Source organism: Pseudorasbora parva, chromosome 20 (assembly GCF_024679245.1).
Source record: "Pseudorasbora parva isolate DD20220531a chromosome 20, ASM2467924v1, whole genome shotgun sequence".
Lineage (NCBI taxonomy): Eukaryota > Metazoa > Chordata > Actinopteri > Cypriniformes > Gobionidae > Pseudorasbora > Pseudorasbora parva.
In genome coordinates this window covers 42,863,863-42,885,889 of record NC_090191.1, presented here as the reverse complement: position 1 = coordinate 42,885,889, position 22,027 = coordinate 42,863,863, and the positions used below count along the sequence as shown (strand labels likewise).

Genomic DNA, 22,027 nt, shown 5'->3' with positions numbered 1-22,027 from the left:
AAACAAGGCAAAAATACTAAGTAATAAAAGCCTATTTTGCAGTGTGGGGTAAAACTGTGGCTCTGCAATCTCAATAAAATGGCCAGATACATTTACATATTACAATCTGGCCGTGGGAAACCTGGATCTTTTGGCTGTTTGCAGGTTGTTCCCATGCTGGTTATGTAATGTGTGTAATGCCGTACCTCACTGTTGTGTCCCCTCAGGTTGAAGTTGATGCGTTGTGGGGTGGTTCGGTCTCGTCTGCAGTGGCTGGAGGTAAAAGTTACGCCTACGACACCCCTGCCATTCCCTGTGGCGAGCCAGCCTTCCTCATAGTAACGTTTTCGGCATACAGGCTTTTCCTTTTCGCTCCGGGGCACGCGGCCCTTCCAGGAGAGGCACAAAATGTTGGAGTCGCTGCATAGGACAGGGCCATGCTCCACAGCCGCAAACATACCTGCACCGACGGATTAACGCAAATCCACAGAGTCACCTGGCTCTCCGGCGGGTCCTTGGGGTCCAGGTGAGAGCGGCTGACTTTTTTACAACCACTTTCAGCTCCGAACGCATCCGCAGAACTGCGTAAAACGACTAAAAAAGGCACATGAATGATGCAAACACCTGCCGCAATTCACCTGTGTCCGAAAATGTCCCAAGTCGAAAAGAAAACTTTCCCCTCCTCTCAACTCTCAAAGCTTAGCCTCGTGACGTCATTACGCCCGATGCCGCGCTCGCAGTGACGTCATCGAAGGATTAAACGCTCCTCTCTCGTGCTCATGGCAGCAGCAGCACGCGCGCGCACGGGGTTCTCCTGCGCGTCAGCTGCTCCAGCGCGGGAGCGCCCGTGTCGTCATCGCGTCAGAGGAGCCTACCGGCCAATCAGCGTCGGGGATTCCTTTTAGAGGACAACGGGTAGAAATATAAACACAATTAATGATTGGGAAATCAGCGAAATTAATTAACGAGCACTCCTTTACAACATAAAAGTCTTAAATTATCAGTTTATAAACTCAAAACCCACACATACATTTCTGTTTGCTAGGTAGCAGAAATACTTTCCTTGCGGTTTAATTTGCCGTTTCACCTCATGATTTCGAAAAAAATAGGATGATTTCTACAGTATAACGCCACAGAATGAAGAAATATTACATATTTGTAAACCACCTCGGAAAAAGTCCCATGTAAAACTACAGTGCAACCTAAAACGAAATATTTTAACAATGATATTTATTCAATGCTGTGGTTTACGCCTCAAAACATCCTAAATGCTGCATTTTAGTCGTTTTATGAGCGATCCAACAATAATAACACCAACAGTTTGAGAATTAAGTCTGTATTAAACGATCGAGAGCATAAACCTCCCAAATTATTACAATATAAGCGTGTTATATTAACAACTGACCCTTCACAGACAACCGTTTAGATTCAAATCTTAACGTACAATCCGTTTAATTCGAATAATAAAACGTCCGTTGGTAAATAAAACCGTTTTTCGCTGCATTTCTGCGAGTGTGGCTTTTGTTAGCTCCGCTGCTACACTCACTTCACGCGCTCCCTTAGCGTTTTTCCGCTATAAAACACAATAACGGGACTTGCTAGAAAAACAGAACCGATCTGGGGACGATCAGGAAACCCAAACGAACCCGTGGCGATGTTTACCTGTGGGTGTGTGTGAGTCAGAGGAGTGTGTTTTTAGCGCTGCTGTCTCTGGTTCTGATGCTCCTTGGGCCGCTTCGCTGGGTCACGTGACCACCATATGATCGCATATTTTACCTCAGTGCTTTTATTTTAATTTCATTTCACACAACGTGTAGAGGAATGTGTATTTTTCCACACAGAAAAACTTTCTTAAATGAATAAAACCATCAAATGAAAAGCATAAAATAAATGTTCGTATACATATTTCACTGATGATCATGTTTATTTTTTGCAGATCTATATTTCGATAAAAAAGGAAGGTATGGAGAACGAAATAAACAAACAAACAAATAAATAAATCCAAGTGTGTGTGTGTGTGTGTGTTTACACACACACACACAAACACACACACACACACACACACACACACACACACACACACACACACACACACACACACACACACACACACACACTTGGATTTATTTATTTGATATATATACATTTGCAAAAAAATAAACATAAAAATACAAAAAACATACATCCACATATTGCTGTATAAATAAATATATTAATAATTAAATGTGCTAGTAGATAAATAATTAAATACACACATTTATATGTATTATTTATAATACATTTTTTAAAGGAAGTTTATCGTGTCTCATAATTTATTTATTTTTGCAGATTTATATTTTAATAAAAGTAAACAAGAACAAGAGGTGGGGAACAGAGTAAAAACTAATTAACAACAGATACTATTTACTTACACTGATTGTACTATAATAAAGAATGTTTTCAAAGAAATGCTTCATAAGTATTTTATTTGTAAGCGTTCAGTATAAAATAGAAGTGGAACATGTTAACTGAAATGTTTTTTTCTACCACAACTATTTCTTTATTTATGTGCTTTTCAATGTCATTGTAATGTAATTATCATGGTTATATTTAATATTCTAAATGAATGACGTGTTTGGAAGTTTGATTATTTGCGCGGGAGTAAATAAACGATTGTAAACAAAGTGTACAAATCAGTTATTACATAAGCGAGTATCGCACGTAACAAGTACATAGTTTTCCCATCCAGTGTTTTAGTTTTCAAGACAAACATCGTTGTAAATTTATTTTAGTTTTTTATTGTACCACTTAAAAACAGATCAACAACAAGGTACATAATTTTACTGTACATTTTACTGTCTATGATAATCACATCCCTAAATAAACATATGATCAGCTAAAGGTTTATACTAGACATCATGATAAAACAAACTGACATACAGAAATATTGAACAAACAACAAAACGCAAACACACATAATAAAGTAAACTAGATTAAAAATAAAAATAAAAGAGGCTTTCAAATTATTCTTTACATGTCTATCATGTAAAAATCCCTGCCGTTAGCGGCGCCATTTCCTGCTTGTGTTTAACGTCACTTCCGCGGCAGAGAACATGGCGGCCTCCGTGACGAGCGTAAAGACCGTTCGAGTCCTGTCAAAGATCATTAATAGACTCCTCTTACCGGTACTGCAAACTCCTTCATACGGCTTATCCGTCTCTGTATCTTAGTTACTACCCAAACATAGTTGTGTATTGTGCTAAATGTGTTTTAAACTGTATTTGTCATTTGTTTGTATCGCAGGTCGCTGCAGAACAGCACCAAACACGGTATGTTTCCCAATAGTTTAAAATATTAATGTGTTTTTAGACCCGATTGTATGGAAGTTTAACATGTTTTTGCGCTAAAATGCTTGTATTTTAGGTTGATCCACACACCTCCGTCTCCAGCCGTGAGTTTCTGCTTTAAACTCCCCCTAATGTTGGTCAGATGAAGGGATACTGTGATTAATGTCCAGTGTTTGAATCGCAGGTGAGGGTCACCGAGGAGCCGGACCCTCTCTATCAGAGGCTGTCAGTGCAGGTCAAAGGTCACGACAGGTGTGTGTTGGACAGTTATGAGTTTTTCGCCACTCTGGCAGCTCGAGAGCTCGGCCTCAGCCTGGAGAAAGTGTGAGTATTGTTGAAGTAAACTGCTAAAATGCAAAAAAAACTTTGACCTGAGGCTAAGTGTCCTGTCCAGATTTGAGCCGCCCAAGCACATCGATAAACTGACCCTGCTGAAGTCCATCCACATCTTTAAGAAGCACAGAGTCCAGTACGAGATGAGGACACACTTCAGAAGCATCGAGGTGACCCCACACACACTGACCCTAAACCTACCCATCACACACACACACACACACACACACACACACACACACACACACACACACACACACACAGCCCCTGACCCTAAACCTACCCACCACACACACTACCGATCAAAGAAAACATTCTGCATTTTGAAAAGATTTCACCCTCTCCTGTAATACCTGTGTCATACCCATGGCATTACACACACTTGTCCTCATGTCACAAAAACATGCACAAACACACACACACACACACACACACCGTCTGACCCATCAACTTACACACGTTTGGTCACAGAGCACACTTTATTTTCGATTAATATACTTAATGTGTATTATTAGATTTCTAGCCTGTGCAGTATTTTAAAGCTGAGCATAATTTAAAACATGTTCATTATATTACACTTCTCAGACTGGAAATCACAACTTTACAATTCCCTTTGATTGTGATAAATTCCTGTTAAAATAATCAATATAAAAGTAAAATTATGGGATTTTATATATACAAATTTGTACATATAAAATAAATAAATGTATAGTTTATTATTTTCATATACATTTCATATATTAAATATAATAAACAATTAATTTATATTATTAATGTAATTAATACATTAACATTTAATTAAAACAAATATATATTTTAATTTAATTTATACAATATACACAATATATATTTTTTAAATTATGCATTTAATTTATATTTTTATATACATTTTATAAATACAACTTATATATATTTAATAAATACATTTCATTAAAACAATATATAATTTTATACATTTTATAAATAAAACTATTCTATTTAATAAATTTATCAAAATTTATATTAATATTTTAAGAAAAATATACACGTTAAACCTTTTATAAATAAAGCAATTTATGTATTATATTTAATACAATTTATATATTATATTAATTATTTTATTAAATTGTATTTTTGTGTGGATATGGTTAATAAATACAAATATATTTATTAAATACAGGCTATATATAATTTCTATTTTTATATACATTTTATATTAATATTTTTATAAAATGTGTGGGGAAAGGGTCAATAAATAAAAATATTATATACAGGCAATATTTAATTAATGTATATATTTTTATACACACACACACACACACACTATATATATATATATATATATATATATATATATATATATATAATATATATATAAAATGAGAAATTTCTGTTAAAGTATGGGATTTTATAAATATTTAATTATTTTCTCTGTAACGTCTGGTCATTCCAACTTCGATGTCTTTGTGCCGTTCAGATTTCCCGAATAACGGGATCGAGTGCTCGGGTTTATCTGGAGTATATTCAGCGGAATCTGCCGGAGGGCGTGGCCATGGAGGTCACCAAGGTAACGCCATCACACACACAGACTAGTGTGATGTTCCAAGCGCAGTATGTGTCGGTTTGATAACGTGTGTGTGTTGTTGATAGACTGCGGTTGAACAGATCCCAGAGCACATCCGGAAAGCCCTGTGGGATGAACACGAGCCGGAGCCGAATTCATGAAGCCTTCTCTGAGATTTATAACCGCGTATGAACCACGTGTGTTAAACTCATTTGTGTGTCAATATTTCTACCTGTGTATCATAAACTACATTTCTTTATGAGGTTTTTGCATTTTCTTTTCATCCATTATTTATTTAGTCATAAAGTTTACTGTAGATATTTGGGGGCTCAGATTTTTTGTCATTTGGCTGAAATCTCATGTTATTAAAGAGACTTGGGACAGTATTAGCTGTGATTCCATGACAAATGCTGGACTAAGCCACTCTGCTCCCCAAATACATCACTCATATGTGACTCTCGAGTCAAGAAAATGCTGTACTTATATAAAATAAAAGTTCTTTATTTACAATTGCTTTGCAAACCAGCAGAGATGTGGCACTTTATGCACGATAGAGGCGGAGTTATGAGGTTTGACTGACTGGCTGACCTTTAAAGTTCAAAGGGCTGATGAATTGAGAAATCATCTTTTCCTTGAGCCTTAGATATATAAAAGGTCATCGTGATATAATATCCTGTAAGTGTCAGAGCTGAAAACGTCTTTGTTAGTCAAAGAAAAGCTTTTATAGACACCAGGCCCAGAAAATAAGGATCTCAAATCAGTGACGTATTAGACGAGGGAAACTCCGCCTCTACAGATAAATGTACGCATGCTTCTGTAGCCCCGCCCACCGCCTGCTTCTGTAGCTCCGCCCACCACCTTGTGCAGCTAAACGAGCAATAAACACGTCGGAGATAGTGAGATAATCGCTTGTAACCAAACCTCAGGTCAAGCTGGATTTGCAGATATTAAAACCCAATGCTGTGCTTCTGTATCGGATCCGACAGGAATGGTGCAACACACTTACGTGAGTAAAACATGTTTTTATATGCGATAGTATTGCATTGTTACAGATGGTATTGATTATGTGTGTCTAACAGAAAATACCTCAGCACACTGTCACAGGATGGAGAATCCTTTATTTGTTGGTTCATTGAAAATCGGGATCAGACTTGGTGTTTTACCAAAACGTAAGCCCGTCGGTAGCCGGTGAATCTTAAATAGTGAAAACAATATCATCTTGATCTGCGTTGTTTACTCTCTTGACCTGATATTTGAAGAGCGAGCGGTTCACGCTTATATCCATCGATCAGGTCGGCCAAGTAACACAAAAATAATATTCCAATCAATCGCGTGTGGATGAGAGATAAATCACTGTGTTAGTTTGATAAGGACGTTTAGCGAGTCCTGTAAGAATCATTCCGGCTTTCAAATCTATCCCTCATGTGAACTGACAGGAGCTGAAGCTCATTAAATATGCAAATCTTATCCAATCCTAGCCGTGGGCGTTTACATCCAAGTCTCCAGTGACACGCCCATCAGAACCAGTGCAGAAAATAGCCTATTACTGATTTGTTATGATGTTTCTGAATGTAAAAACCACACGAGCGTCATTAGTTGACCTCAGACAACAGTATAATTTTTTTTTTAAAAGCCAGTTGATGACACCATTAAATGTGCCATGTATTTTCCCAGATATACATCCAAATCGAAATTGAATCAAATCATGATGTGTGTCAATACCCAGCCCTAGTGGATATAGCGTGTGTGTGCTACATTTAACATCCAATAAATCAGTAAACCGTTGCCCACAATCACATCAAACATTAAAAACACCAAGACAGGTTTCAGAAAACATCTTTTGCTTTAATACAAGAGAAAAACATCAAACTATAACTCACACTGAAAACATACAGACGTACTGATGATGATGAGTGTGTGTGTGTGTGTGTGTGTGTGAGTTACTTACGGGCTCCTGTGGTCCGTCTGCGTCTGACTCAGAGCAGTCACATGACACACTCGCGTCTCTCCCGCATAGAGATCATGAACACAAAACAGCGAGACATGTCAAATACACTCATCACAGGATCTGTCTGTCTGTGGTCCAGCTATAGCACTGTATAAATGATCAACTACATTGTTTTTTCAGATCGTGGCGAATCAAATGATATTGCGAACTCTGTATTGTTGGTGGTTATGACTATTTTACCTATTGCAGAATAATGCAAATGAGATTATGCGAGTTATGTAGCCACTAAAAACAGCGTTTGCATGCTTTTCCTTTACAATCTGATACGACTCACTTCAATTAAAGCCTTTACATATATTTATTACACGGCTCTGTGAAATACTTGATTCTGATTGGTCAATCGCGCATTCCAGCGGTACGTTATTCCCAGATAACACACACCGCTCATCCGGGTACTGCGAGTTATCCTGACCGGTTCTACTTCTGTGCTTAACGCTGGCGCCATCTTGTGGCTTAAACAGCCGTGGGCTACAATGGAAGACCTCAAGGCGGGTTTCCTTTATAACGTTTTAAATATGGATATTTTTCTGACACAAACGCATCGATTGGAATCAGAAGGCTCTATTAACCCATCGGAGTCGAGTGGAGCACGTTATTTGACGGACAGCTGATTAACGTTAGCCTGGACTTTTTAAATATAACTCTGATTGTATTTGTCTGACAGAAGAATGTCATAAACACCTATAATGACCTGAGGGCGAGTAAATCAGAGGCTTGGTTTCATTTTTGGCTGAACTAACCCTTTCAGCATTCATTTTCAACATTTAGCAGCGATAGATAAAGGCTTAAAGCAGTCTGGAACTGTTTTTCTTCGCGGAAGCTTTGCGGAAGAGCTAATCAAATATTTAATCGAGACAATATTTTGTCTAATTTATTTGAGACTAGTAGCCCTGCAATAAGCGGGATAATGTACCTCCGCTTCACATCAGGGTCCTGATCGCTCTGTCGGGGTTTATTCTGCGATAACCGGCTGGGTGTACATTATCCCTTACTTAACACACTTAGATGTGTGTGATATAGAAAAGGTCTGAACACAAACTCACCGTGTTACGAGGGGGGCGGAGCTTCACACCGGAGGGGGCGGGGCAGAGGAGGGGGGACAGATGGGATCCTCCTGCCTCCCACGTGTCCGGATGCCTTCCAAAAGGGTGTCTAACAACCCCTTCAGGAGACAAGAAGAGTCAGTCCAGAGTGAAAGCAGAGCCCCGTCAGAGGAACACACAGAACACACGCGCGTTCGTCGACATTTGTCATTTCTGTCACGACTTTAGAGTCGACTAAAGCCGGGTGCACTGCACACTGTGCGATTTTGGCCGTCTGAGACAAATTTTGCAAATCCTAAAAGTTTCCTCTGATCGTAGAATAAAATGTGACGTCTTTCATCGTTAGGTTGGCATATTCCCCGGCAGCCGATTAATGACCAAATTTGACCTCAGTCACATGACAAGTGACTTCATCACAATCCTGCGATGTGACTTCTTCTACGACAATCGTCAAATATCTCGTTTTTTCAGGACAAACTATTCGCACAGGATTAGTGATTTAGAAATGACTCCCACATCTGAGTTTCACGTGGCGCATTCGCACGGGATAAGCCTGTGATCGTACTCGAATTTACTGACTTTTTCCCGGATGTCATTTTTTCGTTATAGATGTATGAAATCATAAACAGTCATATCTATCTATATCGTTTTGATAGTTTTATAGTAATGAAAATAATTTCGTTCAGTTAGAGAACAGACGCTAAAATTAAAAACTGAGCAGGAGTCAGATTTCATTTATCGCGAGTGAGAAGCTGACGATATACGGCGGAGGATTCAGTTTCAGAGCTAAATGTAAAAGCGCCCGTTTAAGCGAGCTTGTCATTGTACTATTCTTTTTTTCTGTTTTTCATTAAGAATAGTATATATGTTAATATTAAACACACCAAATTTAACCTATTTGCTCCCAAATTGGTCCTCATTCTAAAGTGAAAGTATAATCCGTGCGGGAATTCATAACAGTGCGCACAATGAATGCAGCCTCCATTCTTCGTGAAAGATAAAGATAGAAATGTGAAAGAAACCTTGCAAAAATGATATCCGGTCCGCCTAATCCTGGCCAAATCACAGATGCCGAGTCGCACGGGACTACGATCACAGGACCTCGGCGTTCAGCGAAATATGGCCGGTCATTTGCGGGGGAATTTTTACTTTACAAATGACAGACATGGCCGATTCGCACGGGATTAAGATCACAGACACTCTCTGCAATTATTACACATCACCAGAGATCCGCAGATAAAACTAATCCTGTGCGAATAGGGCTTATGACCAAAACGAGAGCTAGAGACTTCTTTGTAGCCAGCATTTCAGCTCACTGTCACCGAACGCGGCATTCATTGATGATATAAAACTCCGGACGAGTTTTCTTGCGTGCGTTCGTTTTTAGCGCGCATTCACCATCGTACAGTCTGACATTAATAACAACTGAGATCTTACAGCGGGACATGGCTTACAGCGGCGATCATGTTCGTACAGTCTGACATTAATAACAACTGAGATCTTACAGCGGGACATGGCTTACAGCGGCGATCATGTTCGTACAGTCTGACATTAATAACAACTGAGATCTTACAGCGGGACATGGCTTACAGCGGCGGTCATGTTCGTACAGTCTGACAAGCAACAGTCGCAAAGGATTTTTTTATTTTTATTAAATAAAACAAAACAAAAAAACATTAAAATCACACAGTGTGCAGGAAACAAAGTGCTACACACGTCACCTGGTGTTAGCCCTCGAGCTGCGCACTTACAGATCGTGTTCATTTTTTGATGATAGCGGTGCAATAAAACGGATTAATCCGAATAATGTTCTGCAGCTCATGTTAATGCCGTCACAAAGTCAAAAGTTTGGATTTATACACATCTGATCTCAACGCATCTGCTCTTAAAGAGATAGTATTAAGTGTTTTTTGGGTGTACTAAGAGCACAACTACTAATAATAATCATAAATGTTTAATATCAGAATGATTTCTGAAGGATCATGATGCTGAAAATTCAAAGAAATAAATTACATTTTAAAATATATTCACATCGAAATCATTTATTCTACATTTTAATAATATTTCACAATGCTATCGTTTTTTTTCTGTATTTTTAATCAAATAAATGCAGCCTTGATGAGCAGAAGAGATTCTTATCGAATCTTGCCAATCAAAAACTTTGTATTTGGGACGTGAAAGATACAAAATAATTTGCAATATATGCAAAATTACGTATGGAAACGACTCGAGGGCTATTTTTACTAACAAAACTTGAGACAATGTGCTTTTTTTAGGGATGACATCTTACGCACACCATTTTATCAGTAAAAGAAATGGATGGAAACAGGCTGGAGACAGGAAATTTCACTATCTTTTTTTACTTTGTCGATAACAAAACTTGGGTAATGAGATATTTTGATGAATGTTATTGGTCCCCATTGACTTCCATAGTACGGGGGGGGGGGGGGGGGGGGTACTATGGATGGTTACAGATTCTTCCAAATATCTTCTTTTGTGTTCAACAGAACAAAGAAACTCACAACTCGAGGAGAGTAAAGGACAGAGTTTTGTGGTGAACTGTCCCTTTAAATTCTTCAAACGATTCTTGTTTGTCATGCAATTAATCTATTTTATAGATCTAAATTCAGTTTAACGTTGTAAAAAAAGTCTTCCAAAGTGTTAACTCCCATTAAAACAGGATTTTTGTAGACCATAGATCTTACTCGCTCCTCCTTTAATAGCGTATAAAAGCATCCCAAGATGGAGTCTTGATGACCGTCCAGAGCTTTCCATCCCCGTTTACTTCCATGTGTTCCAGTTTTGAATCACTTTACTGTTAACTTTAACACATGAGAAATGAGCGTCTCCAAACTTTTGACTATTTAGTGTTAAAATCACTCTCGTGCTCTACAGCGTGGCCTGCGATGATGACAAGTGCCCTTGTTTTATGCATCTGAACTGTTAAATAAGTACATTTATTTCATGCACACATCCTTGGACATCCGGCCTGTGCAACTTTAATTCAGTGCATTTAAAGCGTAACTTTACTCAGTAATAGAACAGTCTTCTATGTGCTTTATTATGCAGTATTCATAATATAACCAGTCATTTCCATCATATTTCAGTGCTCATGTATATTTGTCCATTTGGCTTGAGAAATGAGCAGTACTTACATAAAAAAAATAATGGACATTCAGCTTTTTTAGTTCAAATGGACAATAAATAAAAAAAGAGAGGTCATTTTATCTTAACTTTATTGTTTTGTTTGTCAAAACTAAGTTGTTATCTGATCAATTTACATTCACAAATCCACATGACTATCAGTTACAATACGTGAATGTGCCATAATAACACTTCAAAAACTCAACACAGAGGAGAGGCTTTTTTATTATTTTTAAGTTTTGCTATTTTGAATCAAATACTCGGGCTTATAATAGAAAAGCAAGGAAATATTGGTTTAAAGAAGTTATAAATTGTAGCGCTACTCTACTGTCATATTTGTGATTTGAACAAAATCATTCAACCAAAGAAAGAAACATGAATACTTTTTCAACAGCAATATTCTCAACTTGACTCTAAAGTAGCTGCACATTTATGATATTAAATCAGTATTAGTTCATGAGCACTACACATGAAGATCTGCTTGGTAAATGCCATGTTTTGAGACGTCCAAGGAGTACAGAAATATCAACGACATGCTCTCGGTCTCTAAAAACTCACTTGTTTTCATAAAGGAACAAGATTGTTTAAGGCTCACAGGAATAGCACCACGCTGACTACACAACACTTAGGAGTAAAAACACACTTAGTTTAAATCAGAACATATGTCGTGTCCTTCTCTTCCTCAGAGTGAGAGTGCTTTTAAATGGTTTTCGGGATTTTCCTCAAATTAAAGGCTTAGTTCACCCCAAAGTGTAAAGTCTGTCATTAATTCCTCCTGTGGTTGGCCAGCCGTCAGTCCTCCGCTCATCTTCACACACAGATGAAGATATTAGTGTTGAAATCCGATGGCTCAGAAAGGCCTTCATTGACACCAATGTCATTTCCTCTCTCAAGACCCATAAAGGCACTAAAGACGTCGTTACAAAGCCCATCTCACTACAGCGGCTCTACAATCATTGATGAAGAGGCCAGAATAGAGTTAGTGCGGGAAAACACTAAATAACGACTTATATAGTGATGGCCGATTTCAGAACAAAGCTTCGAACCGTTCTGAGTCAGTGAATCGATTCATGATTCGAACCGTTATGAGTCAGTGAATCGATTCAAACTCACGTGATTTCAGCAGTTTGACTCGCAATCCGAATCAGGAGTCGATTCACTGACTCATAACGGTTCGAAGCTTTGTTTTGAAATGAACACATTATAAGGCGAAAAACACTAAATAACGACTTATATAGTGATGGCCGATTTCAAAACAAAGCGTCGAACCGTTATGAGTCATGAATCGATTCATGATTCAGACCGCGTGTCAAACTGCTGAAATCACGTGACATTGGAGATCCGAATCATGAATCGATTCACTGACTCATAACGGTTCGAAGCTTTGTTCTGAAATCGGCCATCACTATATAAGTCGTTATTTAGTGTTTTTCCCGCACTAACTCTATTCTGGCCTCTTCATCAATGATTGTAGAGCCGCTGTAGTGAGATGGGCTTTGTAACGACGTCTTTAGTGCCTTTATGGGTCTTGAGAGAGGAAATGACATTGGTGTCAATGAAGGCCTTTCTGAGCCATCAGATTTCAACACTAATATCTTCATCTGTGTGTGAAGATGAGCGGAGGTCTGACGGCTGGCCAGCGACATGAGGGTAAGTAATTATTGACAGTATTTAAATTTTTAGGGTGAACTAACCCTTTAAGTAACATGTATAAAAGAAATCAAATAAAAAGGTAGCGTGTTCGTTACAGTAAAAGGACCTGCGAGTCTGTTCGGACAGAAATGAGTGAGCGGTGGCCATTAACGCTACAGATTTTAGCTGCGTTAAAACTTCCGGCCACCAGGGGGCCCCGGCCATCGATGGCCCCTGCCTGGAGGCGGATGGGGCAGAGGAGGGGCCGATCCGTTGTGGTAGCTGCATGAAAGGATAAAATCACACATTTGGATTGGCCTGCTGTGCTCAAGAGGGGCCGAAACTCGTCATTTTGTAACACAGAATTCAAGAAAAACAGGGTTTCATGCACTAGCTCAACTTTATTTCTTACACTGTAAAAAAAATACCTGGTTGCCTTAAAATTGAGTTCATTGAAATTACAAATTTGAGTTAATACAATGAACATTTTTGAGGATTGACAACCTTTATTCAAATATTATTAAGATTGTGTAAGCATATTGGGTAATTGTGTGTTTTATTTGTGACGACGCAGCCAAATTGTGCTATTTTCATGATTTATCACATTTATGTGGTTTAGATACAATAATATTTTTAGTTTCTATTTACAAACCCAATTTCCTTCATTGTATCAACTCACATTTTTGATTTCAATAACTAAAAAATTAAGGCAACCAGGTGACTTACATTTTTAAGTTAAATCAACAATATTTTTTTACAGTGTGTGTGCTGGTGGTCTCGCCGCAGAGGCTCTCCGCGTGTGCGTTAGGGCTGGGCAAAAAAACTTTTTTTAAATCTGGTCGTTTCAGAATCTATTCTCAAAGTCCACAAATCGTTTTCTTCATATTTATTTCCGCTGACATCAAATATAAGATTAACATAAATCTAATTACTAGTCTTCTCCACTAGATGTCACCCTCTTATTTGCCTTGTGCAACATTACAAAGAATCGACGTCATTCACTCATTGCTAAAATGGCGGCTTCCGGTACGCAATATTTTTCTCCCCAGGATGGTAGGGGAAGGCACTGCCTTTTTTGTCTATGATTGGCTAGAAGGGCTCTTCTCCGATTGGTTATACACTAGTAGTGGGAAGTTCGGATCATTTTATGCACATTTCTGCTCGATTATGCACAGCGAGCGCTCTCCGCACTGCTTCTGCCCTAATGTTTTTTCCTCTTCACGACGCATTTTTTGACTGATGCAACTTAGGGTGCGGTGCGTTCACACTTGTCATGTGTGGTTGGATTAAAACAAACCCTGGTGCGATTGCTCTTTAAGTGCGGTTCATTTGAACACATGTGAACGCTGCCATCCGAACCCTGCTGCGCACCAAACCAGCGGACCGAGAGCGCTAAAGAGACGGGTCTCGGTCCGCTTCCAGACGAACTCTGGTGCGGTTCGATTGATATATGAACTCAACACGGACCAAAGACATGTAAACGAACCAAAAACAGGACGTGATGTCACAAGATGCGACGCGTAGTCAGCTGATGTGACGACGCGAAAAGATCGGTGTATCCAGAATGAGTAACGTTAACATTAGAGGGCAAACGTAGAGCAACGAGGAAGAGCCTCGTCAATATTTTGGTTCAAGCAGGTTTTGAAAATGCCAGAAAAACGCACAAAAAGCAAACCTGGCTCTTCTCATCAGAGGACCTGCTGCCCATCAGTCGGCACAGACGACAGGACGGCCGTCTCTTCTCTGCACAACGGAGGAAATCCTGGAGCTGTTTTGAATGTTTTGAACATTTTATGAGCTCTTCATGAGTTCTCAGCGGGTAAATAATGCCATGAACACGCATAAAATGATGGCGTTTAATCCGGCACACGGCGTTGTTTTGAATGTTCGGTAAGCAGCTCCTACGTCATATAAGCCGACCAATCAGGTTGTGAGAGTCTCCCTGTGCCTTTGGTTCGGTAACTTTAGGTGCGCTGTTAAAAATGCCCGTGTGAACGCCAAGCGGACCAGGACTATATGTTTTGTTTTTGTTTTTGGGTCCGGACCAAACGAACCAAACTAACTGAACTACAAGTGTGAACGCACCCTTATACTCCAGAGTGACTTAGAGTCCGGAAAATACAGTATTTGTATTAACTCGATATTCATTTGAGTGGAATCGAGAATCGAATCGATTTGAAAGCTTGTGAATCGAATCCTCTGAATCGATACCCAGCCCTAGTGTGCGTCTGTGGAAGTGAGAAGCGGCTGAGTGCGGTCTTACCCTCTGGGGTGGAAGAAGCGAGGCGGACCTGGCGGCATCAAGCCCCGCCCTCTCGGATGTGGGGGCCGTCCTCTGAAGGCCGGATGCCCTGGTGGGGGGGGCGGCGGGCCGTGCCTGTGACGATAAACACAACCTTTACACTCAACATTTCTTTCCTTACAAATGTAGCGCAAGTTTGTGTTGGCGTACGTACAAAACATGAAATTAACACTTCGTTGCCAAAGCTGGCATAGTGGCTCTATATACACAGATCAGGCACGACATTATGATTATCCTAATATTGTGTTGGTTAAACTGGTCGTTGTGCTCCTCAAACCATTCCTGAAGCGTTTGTGCTTTGTGTCAGGAGCATTATCCTGCTGGAAGAGCCACAGCCACCAGAATACCGTTTCCATCAAAGGCTGAACATGGTCTCAGCAATGCTTAGGTAGGTGGAGCGTGTCAAAGTAACATCCACATGGATGGAGGACCCAAGGTTTCCCAGCAGAACATTGGCCAAAGCATCACACTGCCTCCACCAGCTCGCCTTCTTCCCATAGTGCATCCTGGGGCCATGTGTTCCCCAGGTAAACCACACACACACACACACACCCGGCCATCCACGTGATGTAGAAGAACACGTGATTCCTCAGACCAGGCCACCTTCTTCCATTTCTCCGTGGTCCAGTTCTGATGCTCACGTGCCACTGTTGGTGCTTTCGGCGGGGTCAGGGGTCAGAGGTCACCCTGACTGGTCCATACGCCTCAAACTGAGCTGCTCTGTGTATTCTGACAGCTTTCTATCAGAACCAGCATTAACTTCTGGAGCAGTTTGAGCTCCAGTAGCTCGTCTGTTTGATCGGACCCCACGGGCCAGCCTTCGCTCCCCACGTGCATCAATGAGCCTTGGCCGCCCATGACCCTGTGGCCGGTTCTCCACTGGTCCTTCCTTGGAGCACTTTTGATAGATACTGACCACTGCAGACCGGGAACAGCCCACAAGAGCTGCAGTTTTGGAGATGCTCTGACCCAGTCGTCTAGCCGTCACAATCTGGCCAAACTCGCTCAAATCCTTACGCTTGCCCATTTCTCCTGCTTCACACACATCAACTCTGAGGACTAATGTTCACTTGCTGCCTAATATATCCCACCCACTAACAGGAGCCGTGATGAAGAGATCAGCAGTGTTATTTACTTCCCAGTTCAACATGTTATGCCTGATTGGTGTGTATATATATATATATATTTTTTTTTTTTTAAATCTCAGCCCTATTTGATATGTTACTATTAGGGCTATAATATATTAATAGTTTTTTAATAAGTTTTGTGATAAAATTCACAATTTCTTATAAAGAAGGGTCAAAGCTATTATTGGATGGCGGGCGCTACAAATAATGTTACGTTTTGTTCACGCATCAACTAAAAAAATCTCAGCTCATCAAAGTGAAGATCGATCAAGAAATGACGTCCCAGGATACAAAAAAAAAAAGCACATTTGCATGCAGTCTATAAAAATAAACTATGTTTGTTGGAGTGGTGCGGACACCTGTGCATGTGTGGTGGAGGACCTCTCATGTGCATGGGTGGAGGAGGCGGTGGTGGCGGCGGACCCAAACTCATTCCCATCGGACCGCCTCGACCTCGACGGCCACGCATGTCTGGATACGGCCACGTCCTGCCCATGCCTCTCCTAAAAACACAGAGAAAAGGGGCTTTTTCATAACCCGGTTCATAAAAGCGATTCTCCACCGTTTCATATTAAACTGTTATTCCCTTAACTAAGACGAGTTGATACACACCTCTCTCGTCTCAGTGTGTGCTCTTAAAGGGTTAAAAGAAAATGAAATGTCTGTCATTAACTCGTCTCCCTAATGTCGCTCCACACCCGTAAGACCTCCGTTCATCTTCACACACAGTTTAAGATATTTTATATTTAGTCTGAGAGCGTATGCAAGTGTATGCACACTATACTGTCCATGTCCAGAAAGGGAATAAAAACATCATCACAGTAGTCCATATGAGACATCAGTGGGTTAATTAGAGTCTCTTGAAGCATCCAAAATACATTTGGGTCCAAAAATAACAAAAACTACGACTTTATTCAGCATTGGCTTCTCTTCCGCGTTTGTGTTCAATCCACAAATAAAGAGTCAAACGGTTATGAATCAGCGAATCGATTCATGATTCGGATCGCCAATGTCTCGTGATTTCAGCCGTTTGACACGCGATCCGAATCATGAATCAATCAATTCGCAAAAGCGACATTAGGGGGAGGAGTTAATGACAGACATTTCATTTTTGGCTGAACTAACCCTTTAAGAGCACACACTGAGACGAGAGAGGAGTGTATCAACTCGTCTTAGTTAAGGGAATAACAGTTTAATATGAAACGGTGGAGTATCGCTTTAAAATAATAATAGGAGATATAAGAGAGACTGATAACACTTGCGCCGGACCTCATGGGTCCAAATCCATTGGCGAACCCGTCACGACCTCTGCCTCTCATGTGACCCGGCGGTCTGAAGCCTTTCATCATCATCATCATCCCACGCCCGCCTCGAACCCCGCGGCCCATCCGGCCACCTCTGCCGCGAAACTTCATTCCTCGACCCCTGCAAACGACCAGAACTGAAGCTCAGACACAAACATGAGACTCATTCTCTGGAAAGACAACAGTGGTGCAAATTACACCTGTGGGCAAAAATTGGAATAATCGCATAAAACATCTGCGAATAAAGCGGGATGTGTTCAAGAGATCAACATCGTCACTTCCTGTGAAATTGGTGCAAAATATCAGTAATAAAAATGTAAGTGGCTCGGTTTCCTTCCATCATAAATGAGTGGCGTCTCAGAGCGCCAGGCGAAACACACACACATACACAGAGAGCGCACGTCAGGCAAAACACACACACACACACACACACACAGAGCGTCAGGTGAAACACACACACACACACACACACAGAGCGTCAGGCGAAACACACACAGAGCGCGCACGTCAGGCAAAACGGACACAAACACACAGCGTCAGGTGAAACACACACACATACACACACACAGAGAGCGCACGTCAGGCAAAACGGACACAAACACACAGCGTCAGGTGAAACACACACACATACACACACACAGAGCGCGCACGTCAGGCGAAACACACACACAGCGTAAGGTGAAACACACACACACACACACACACACAGAGCGTAAGGTGAAACACACACACAAACACACAGAGCGTCAGGTGAAACACACACACACACACACACACACACAGAGTGTCAGGCGAAACACACACACAGAGCGCGCACGTCAGGCAAAACGGACACAAACACACAGCGTCAGGTGAAACACAAACACAAACAGAGTGTCAGGCAAAACACACACACGTTTAAAACACAACCCAGTTGTTAAATGTAAGTTTGTGTGCGCTTTTATAAAAGTAAAAGGGATAAGAAGCTATACAATTAATAAAGCAAACAATTCAGTCAAAGAACGTCAGCATCAGTCGACAACGGTTACATTTCCTACAAAAATAACGTTCTGAAACGCCCCTTGCCCTCGGCCTAACGATCGGGCAGGGAACAAATCATAATCGAATCATAATCATACAACGAGACCAAAGATCGCCCCATTTCTCAAAACGGTGAGAAATCACGGTAAACATTCAACATGTGGCGTTTTTATCTTTATAACATACGATACAGGTAAACAACATCACATGACTAAATGTGCCGTTTTCTCTGAACACCATCACGATGCAATTTTTGTGTAAATTATTTAATTTGACTGGTAACAGCCTTATAGTGCCTTATTTTAATTGAATGTATTGATCAAATTTAAGAATATAAAATTAAACCTGAAGCAGAGTCGATATTTAATAAGATTAGGGGGAAATGCCCTTTATAAAAGGCAAAATATCACAAATATGATTTTAAATATGTCAACACTGGTGAGAATATCGCTTCAGAATAAGTTATATTTACAACACACACACACACACACAAATCTAACTTTTTTCCGGAGCAGCACATTTTTACTGTACTGACCGATTTACTTGCCCGAAGGAGAAGCACATGAACAAATTAAACTTCCTCCATCCCAGCTATTTATTTTTCTTCAATAATATTTTTTCTTTTTAATTTTGTATTTTGAGATTATTTGATGGTATTTTTTTTACATTTATGCAATAATTATGGTCTATTTTTGCCATTGAAAATTATAAACAACATTTTTTTGGTTATTTTATTGCAGGTTAAAATAGAGACTAGGCCTTTCACACACAAAAACATGAAGGTAGATTAGTGCCGTCTTTGTGAATTATTTAAGAAATTATGCAGCTATGGGTGTAATGCACTAGAGATCTCTCTGGAGCAGCTTGTGGAGTCCTTGGTTCTCTTTTGAACACATTTAATTTTTTTTTTTAGATGGATTTGAATCCTATGGTGGTCATTTTTAAAAATTGAAATATTTAATATTATTTGAATAAAGGTTGTTGATTCTCAAAAAGGTTCATTGTATTAACTAAAAAAATGTATTTCAATGAATTTAAAATTAAAGGCAACCAGGTAACTTCTTTTTAAAAATAATTTGTAAGTGTGTAGTTGCAGCCCTAGATGAATATTGATGAGAATAACCAATGACAACAGTCGCTTTGGTCATGTGACCTCACCTGAACTTGTTGTCCAATGCCGGCTCCTCCTGCGAGGGCGTGTCTGCGGCCTCCATCACCTCCGTCGTCGTCGTCGTCTCCACCTGCTCCGCCTCTGCATCCATCTGGAAAACATTGGTGCTTTTTTTTTTAAGTGTACAAAACAGCTACTGAACTTATGAACACATGACATTCACCTTCACACCAGCCCTAAAACCTTCACCTTAGGAAACATTCGAGCACCAATGTCAGACGGCTTTCCTTCGGCCTGGGAAAGCACATGGACGCCACATTTCGGGCTTAACATGCCTGAGTCTCCGTCATCAAACGGCCAGCTGGGATATAAGCAGCTGATCCGGGTCGTGGGGATTTCAGGGCACGCAGACAAGCCGTGTATTAATAGTGCAAACACACACACAGACAACTGTAAAATGAGGCATCTCTAAGAAACTAGAGGAATTTAACTCCGTTCTGACGTATAAATGGAGGTTTAGCCGAATGGAAACTTCAACGCCCTCAATATGCAAGATATTGGTTCATGACTCATTAATCAACCTCATGCAATTTCTTATCAAATGTTTGACTCGAGCTCAAAACCAAACAAAATTATAAAAAAATGATGGCAAATCATGTTCCATGAAGATATTTCTACCGTAAATATAGCAAACACTTATTATTAGTGTAATATGCATTGCTAAGAACTTTATTTGGACAACTTTAAAGGCGATTGATCTCAATATTTGGATTTTATTGCACCCTCTGATTCCGGATTTTACAATAGTTGCATCTCCGAAAAAAAATATTGCCCAATCCGAACAGCCCTGTTCTGATGGGAGGATTTGGCGAATGTAAACTTGAAAGCTCTCAATATGAAAGATATCTGTCATTGCCTCATTATAGACCTCATGAGAATTCATATAAAATGTGTGACCCTGGTGCACAAAACCAGTCCTACGTCTCACGGATATATATGTGGCAATAGCCAACAATACATTATATGGGTCAAATTATAAAAAAAAGTCATTAAGATCATGTTCCATGAAGATATTCCTTCCGTACATATATCACTTGCTGAGGACTTAATTTGAACAACTTTAAAGGCGTTTGATCTCAATATTTCGATTTTTTTTTGCACCCTCCGATTCCGGATTCTGCAATAGTTGCATCTCCGACAATTATTGTCCAATTCTAACAAGATAAACATTGACCCTTATGACTGGTTTTTTGCATTCCAAGGTCACATATATTCATAAATTAATTAGACTGATATTGGTAGGAGGGAGGGTTTATGTTATTGCAGAGCATTTATTGGACAATAATTAGCACACCCCCCCGAGTGCACGATGATATCATCAGTATTTCTGGTCCATTTTCAAAAGTTAATATTTCTTTAGTGTTTGGAATTGAATGTATTTACTCGATGTGTATGATGGTACATAATGAGTATTGTTAATGAAAGTGCGTTTAGGCTCAAAAAATAACACTTGTTACATTGATTTGATGTTTTAGAGCGATTAATCAATCGATTTCATACATTCAGAGATTTATTGGAGGGTTAAAAATATCTCTGTCGCCGTAATCACAGTCGAGGACCCAAATAAACAATGAGTTAACACATATTTAATGGACCAGAGCATCTGAGGTTATTCAGTAGAATTAATGACGCGAATGTGGGATTTAAAGGCTCACCTCACCGACATTAAAAGCACACAAACGCTCGATTTCGCGCGCATGGCGCTTCTTCCGTGACTTACCTTATGAGATTGAGAGCTCTTCAAAGCAACGAGCCTTAAAAATATAAAGCGATGTACACTACGCTCTTAAAAAACAAGCATCCGTCTGTTAAATCGTGAAACCTCGCGCGTTTATTCGGCTTTGAAATGGCGGCCCGCGCCGCACCGTCACATCGAACGCGGAGTCTTCTCTTTGTCAGAGCGTCATTGTGCCGCGAGGCCCCGCCTGCCCCGAACATAGACGAGCTGTGATTGGCCAGTGCTCCCCTCGTAACAACTACGTCATGATAGTCGCTGCTGTGCGTAAACGGCATTTATTGCTAATGTAGTTTTTTTTCATGAAATCTCTCCTGTTTGTAGTCTTTAATAACATTTGCTATGCCTAAAACCCATGTC

The 22,027-nt window shown here is 40.1% G+C and overlaps 4 protein-coding genes across 5 annotated transcripts in view; 1 reads left to right on the top strand and 3 right to left on the bottom strand.

Moving 5' to 3' along the window:
* The window catches only part of tulp4a (TUB like protein 4a), a 31,890-nt gene extending 30,162 nt beyond the window's left edge, over window positions 1–1,728 (bottom strand). For both annotated transcript variants that reach the window (XM_067428484.1, XM_067428485.1), the window contains exons 1-2: window positions 1,642–1,728; window positions 186–877 (exon numbers count right to left, since the gene is read on the bottom strand). In XM_067428484.1, the coding sequence (XP_067284585.1) occupies window positions 186–437 (252 nt within the window). In that variant the 5' untranslated portion in view covers window positions 438–877; window positions 1,642–1,728. The remainder of the gene's footprint in view (window positions 1–185; window positions 878–1,641) is intronic.
* Window positions 1–22,027, bottom strand: part of agbl5 (AGBL carboxypeptidase 5) — a 114,276-nt gene that overhangs the window by 41,503 nt on the left and 50,746 nt on the right. The window lies entirely within an intron of this gene.
* mrps10 (mitochondrial ribosomal protein S10) lies at window positions 3,038–5,445 on the top strand. Its single transcript, XM_067428487.1, has 7 exons — window positions 3,038–3,143; window positions 3,262–3,287; window positions 3,382–3,409; window positions 3,490–3,629; window positions 3,700–3,808; window positions 5,095–5,184; window positions 5,268–5,445. Exons 1-7 carry the CDS (start codon window positions 3,072–3,074, stop codon window positions 5,340–5,342), a joined length of 540 nt encoding a protein of 179 aa, XP_067284588.1. The 5' UTR covers window positions 3,038–3,071; the 3' UTR covers window positions 5,343–5,445.
* On the bottom strand, window positions 12,980–21,848 carry si:ch211-51e12.7 (uncharacterized protein LOC336335 homolog). The gene is made up of 6 exons (XM_067427200.1): window positions 21,653–21,848; window positions 19,920–20,023; window positions 17,707–17,862; window positions 16,797–16,940; window positions 15,272–15,385; window positions 12,980–13,290 (listed from the first exon to the last, which is right to left on the bottom strand). Exons 2-6 carry the CDS (start codon window positions 20,021–20,023, stop codon window positions 13,200–13,202), a joined length of 609 nt encoding a protein of 202 aa, XP_067283301.1. The 5' UTR covers window positions 21,653–21,848; the 3' UTR covers window positions 12,980–13,199.

Excerpts from the sequence above, each read along its gene's own strand:
- si:ch211-51e12.7 (XM_067427200.1), bottom strand. The coding sequence starts at position 20,023 with ATGGATGCAGAGGCGGAGCAGGTGGAGACGACGACGACGACGGAGGTG. Across the intron at positions 16,941-17,706 it reads AATGGATTTGGACCCATGAG|GAGAGGCATGGGCAGGACGT; the intron begins GTCCGGCGCAAG and ends CTGTGTTTTTAG. Across the intron at positions 15,386-16,796 it reads CCTCCACCACACATGCACAG|GCACGGCCCGCCGCCCCCCC; the intron begins GTGTCCGCACCA and ends TTATCGTCACAG.
- mrps10 (XM_067428487.1), top strand. The coding sequence starts at position 3,072 with ATGGCGGCCTCCGTGACGAGCGTAAAGACCGTTCGAGTCCTGTCAAAG. Across the intron at positions 3,144-3,261 it reads TTAATAGACTCCTCTTACCG|GTCGCTGCAGAACAGCACCA; the intron begins GTACTGCAAACT and ends TTTGTATCGCAG. Across the intron at positions 5,185-5,267 it reads TGGCCATGGAGGTCACCAAG|ACTGCGGTTGAACAGATCCC; the intron begins GTAACGCCATCA and ends TGTTGTTGATAG.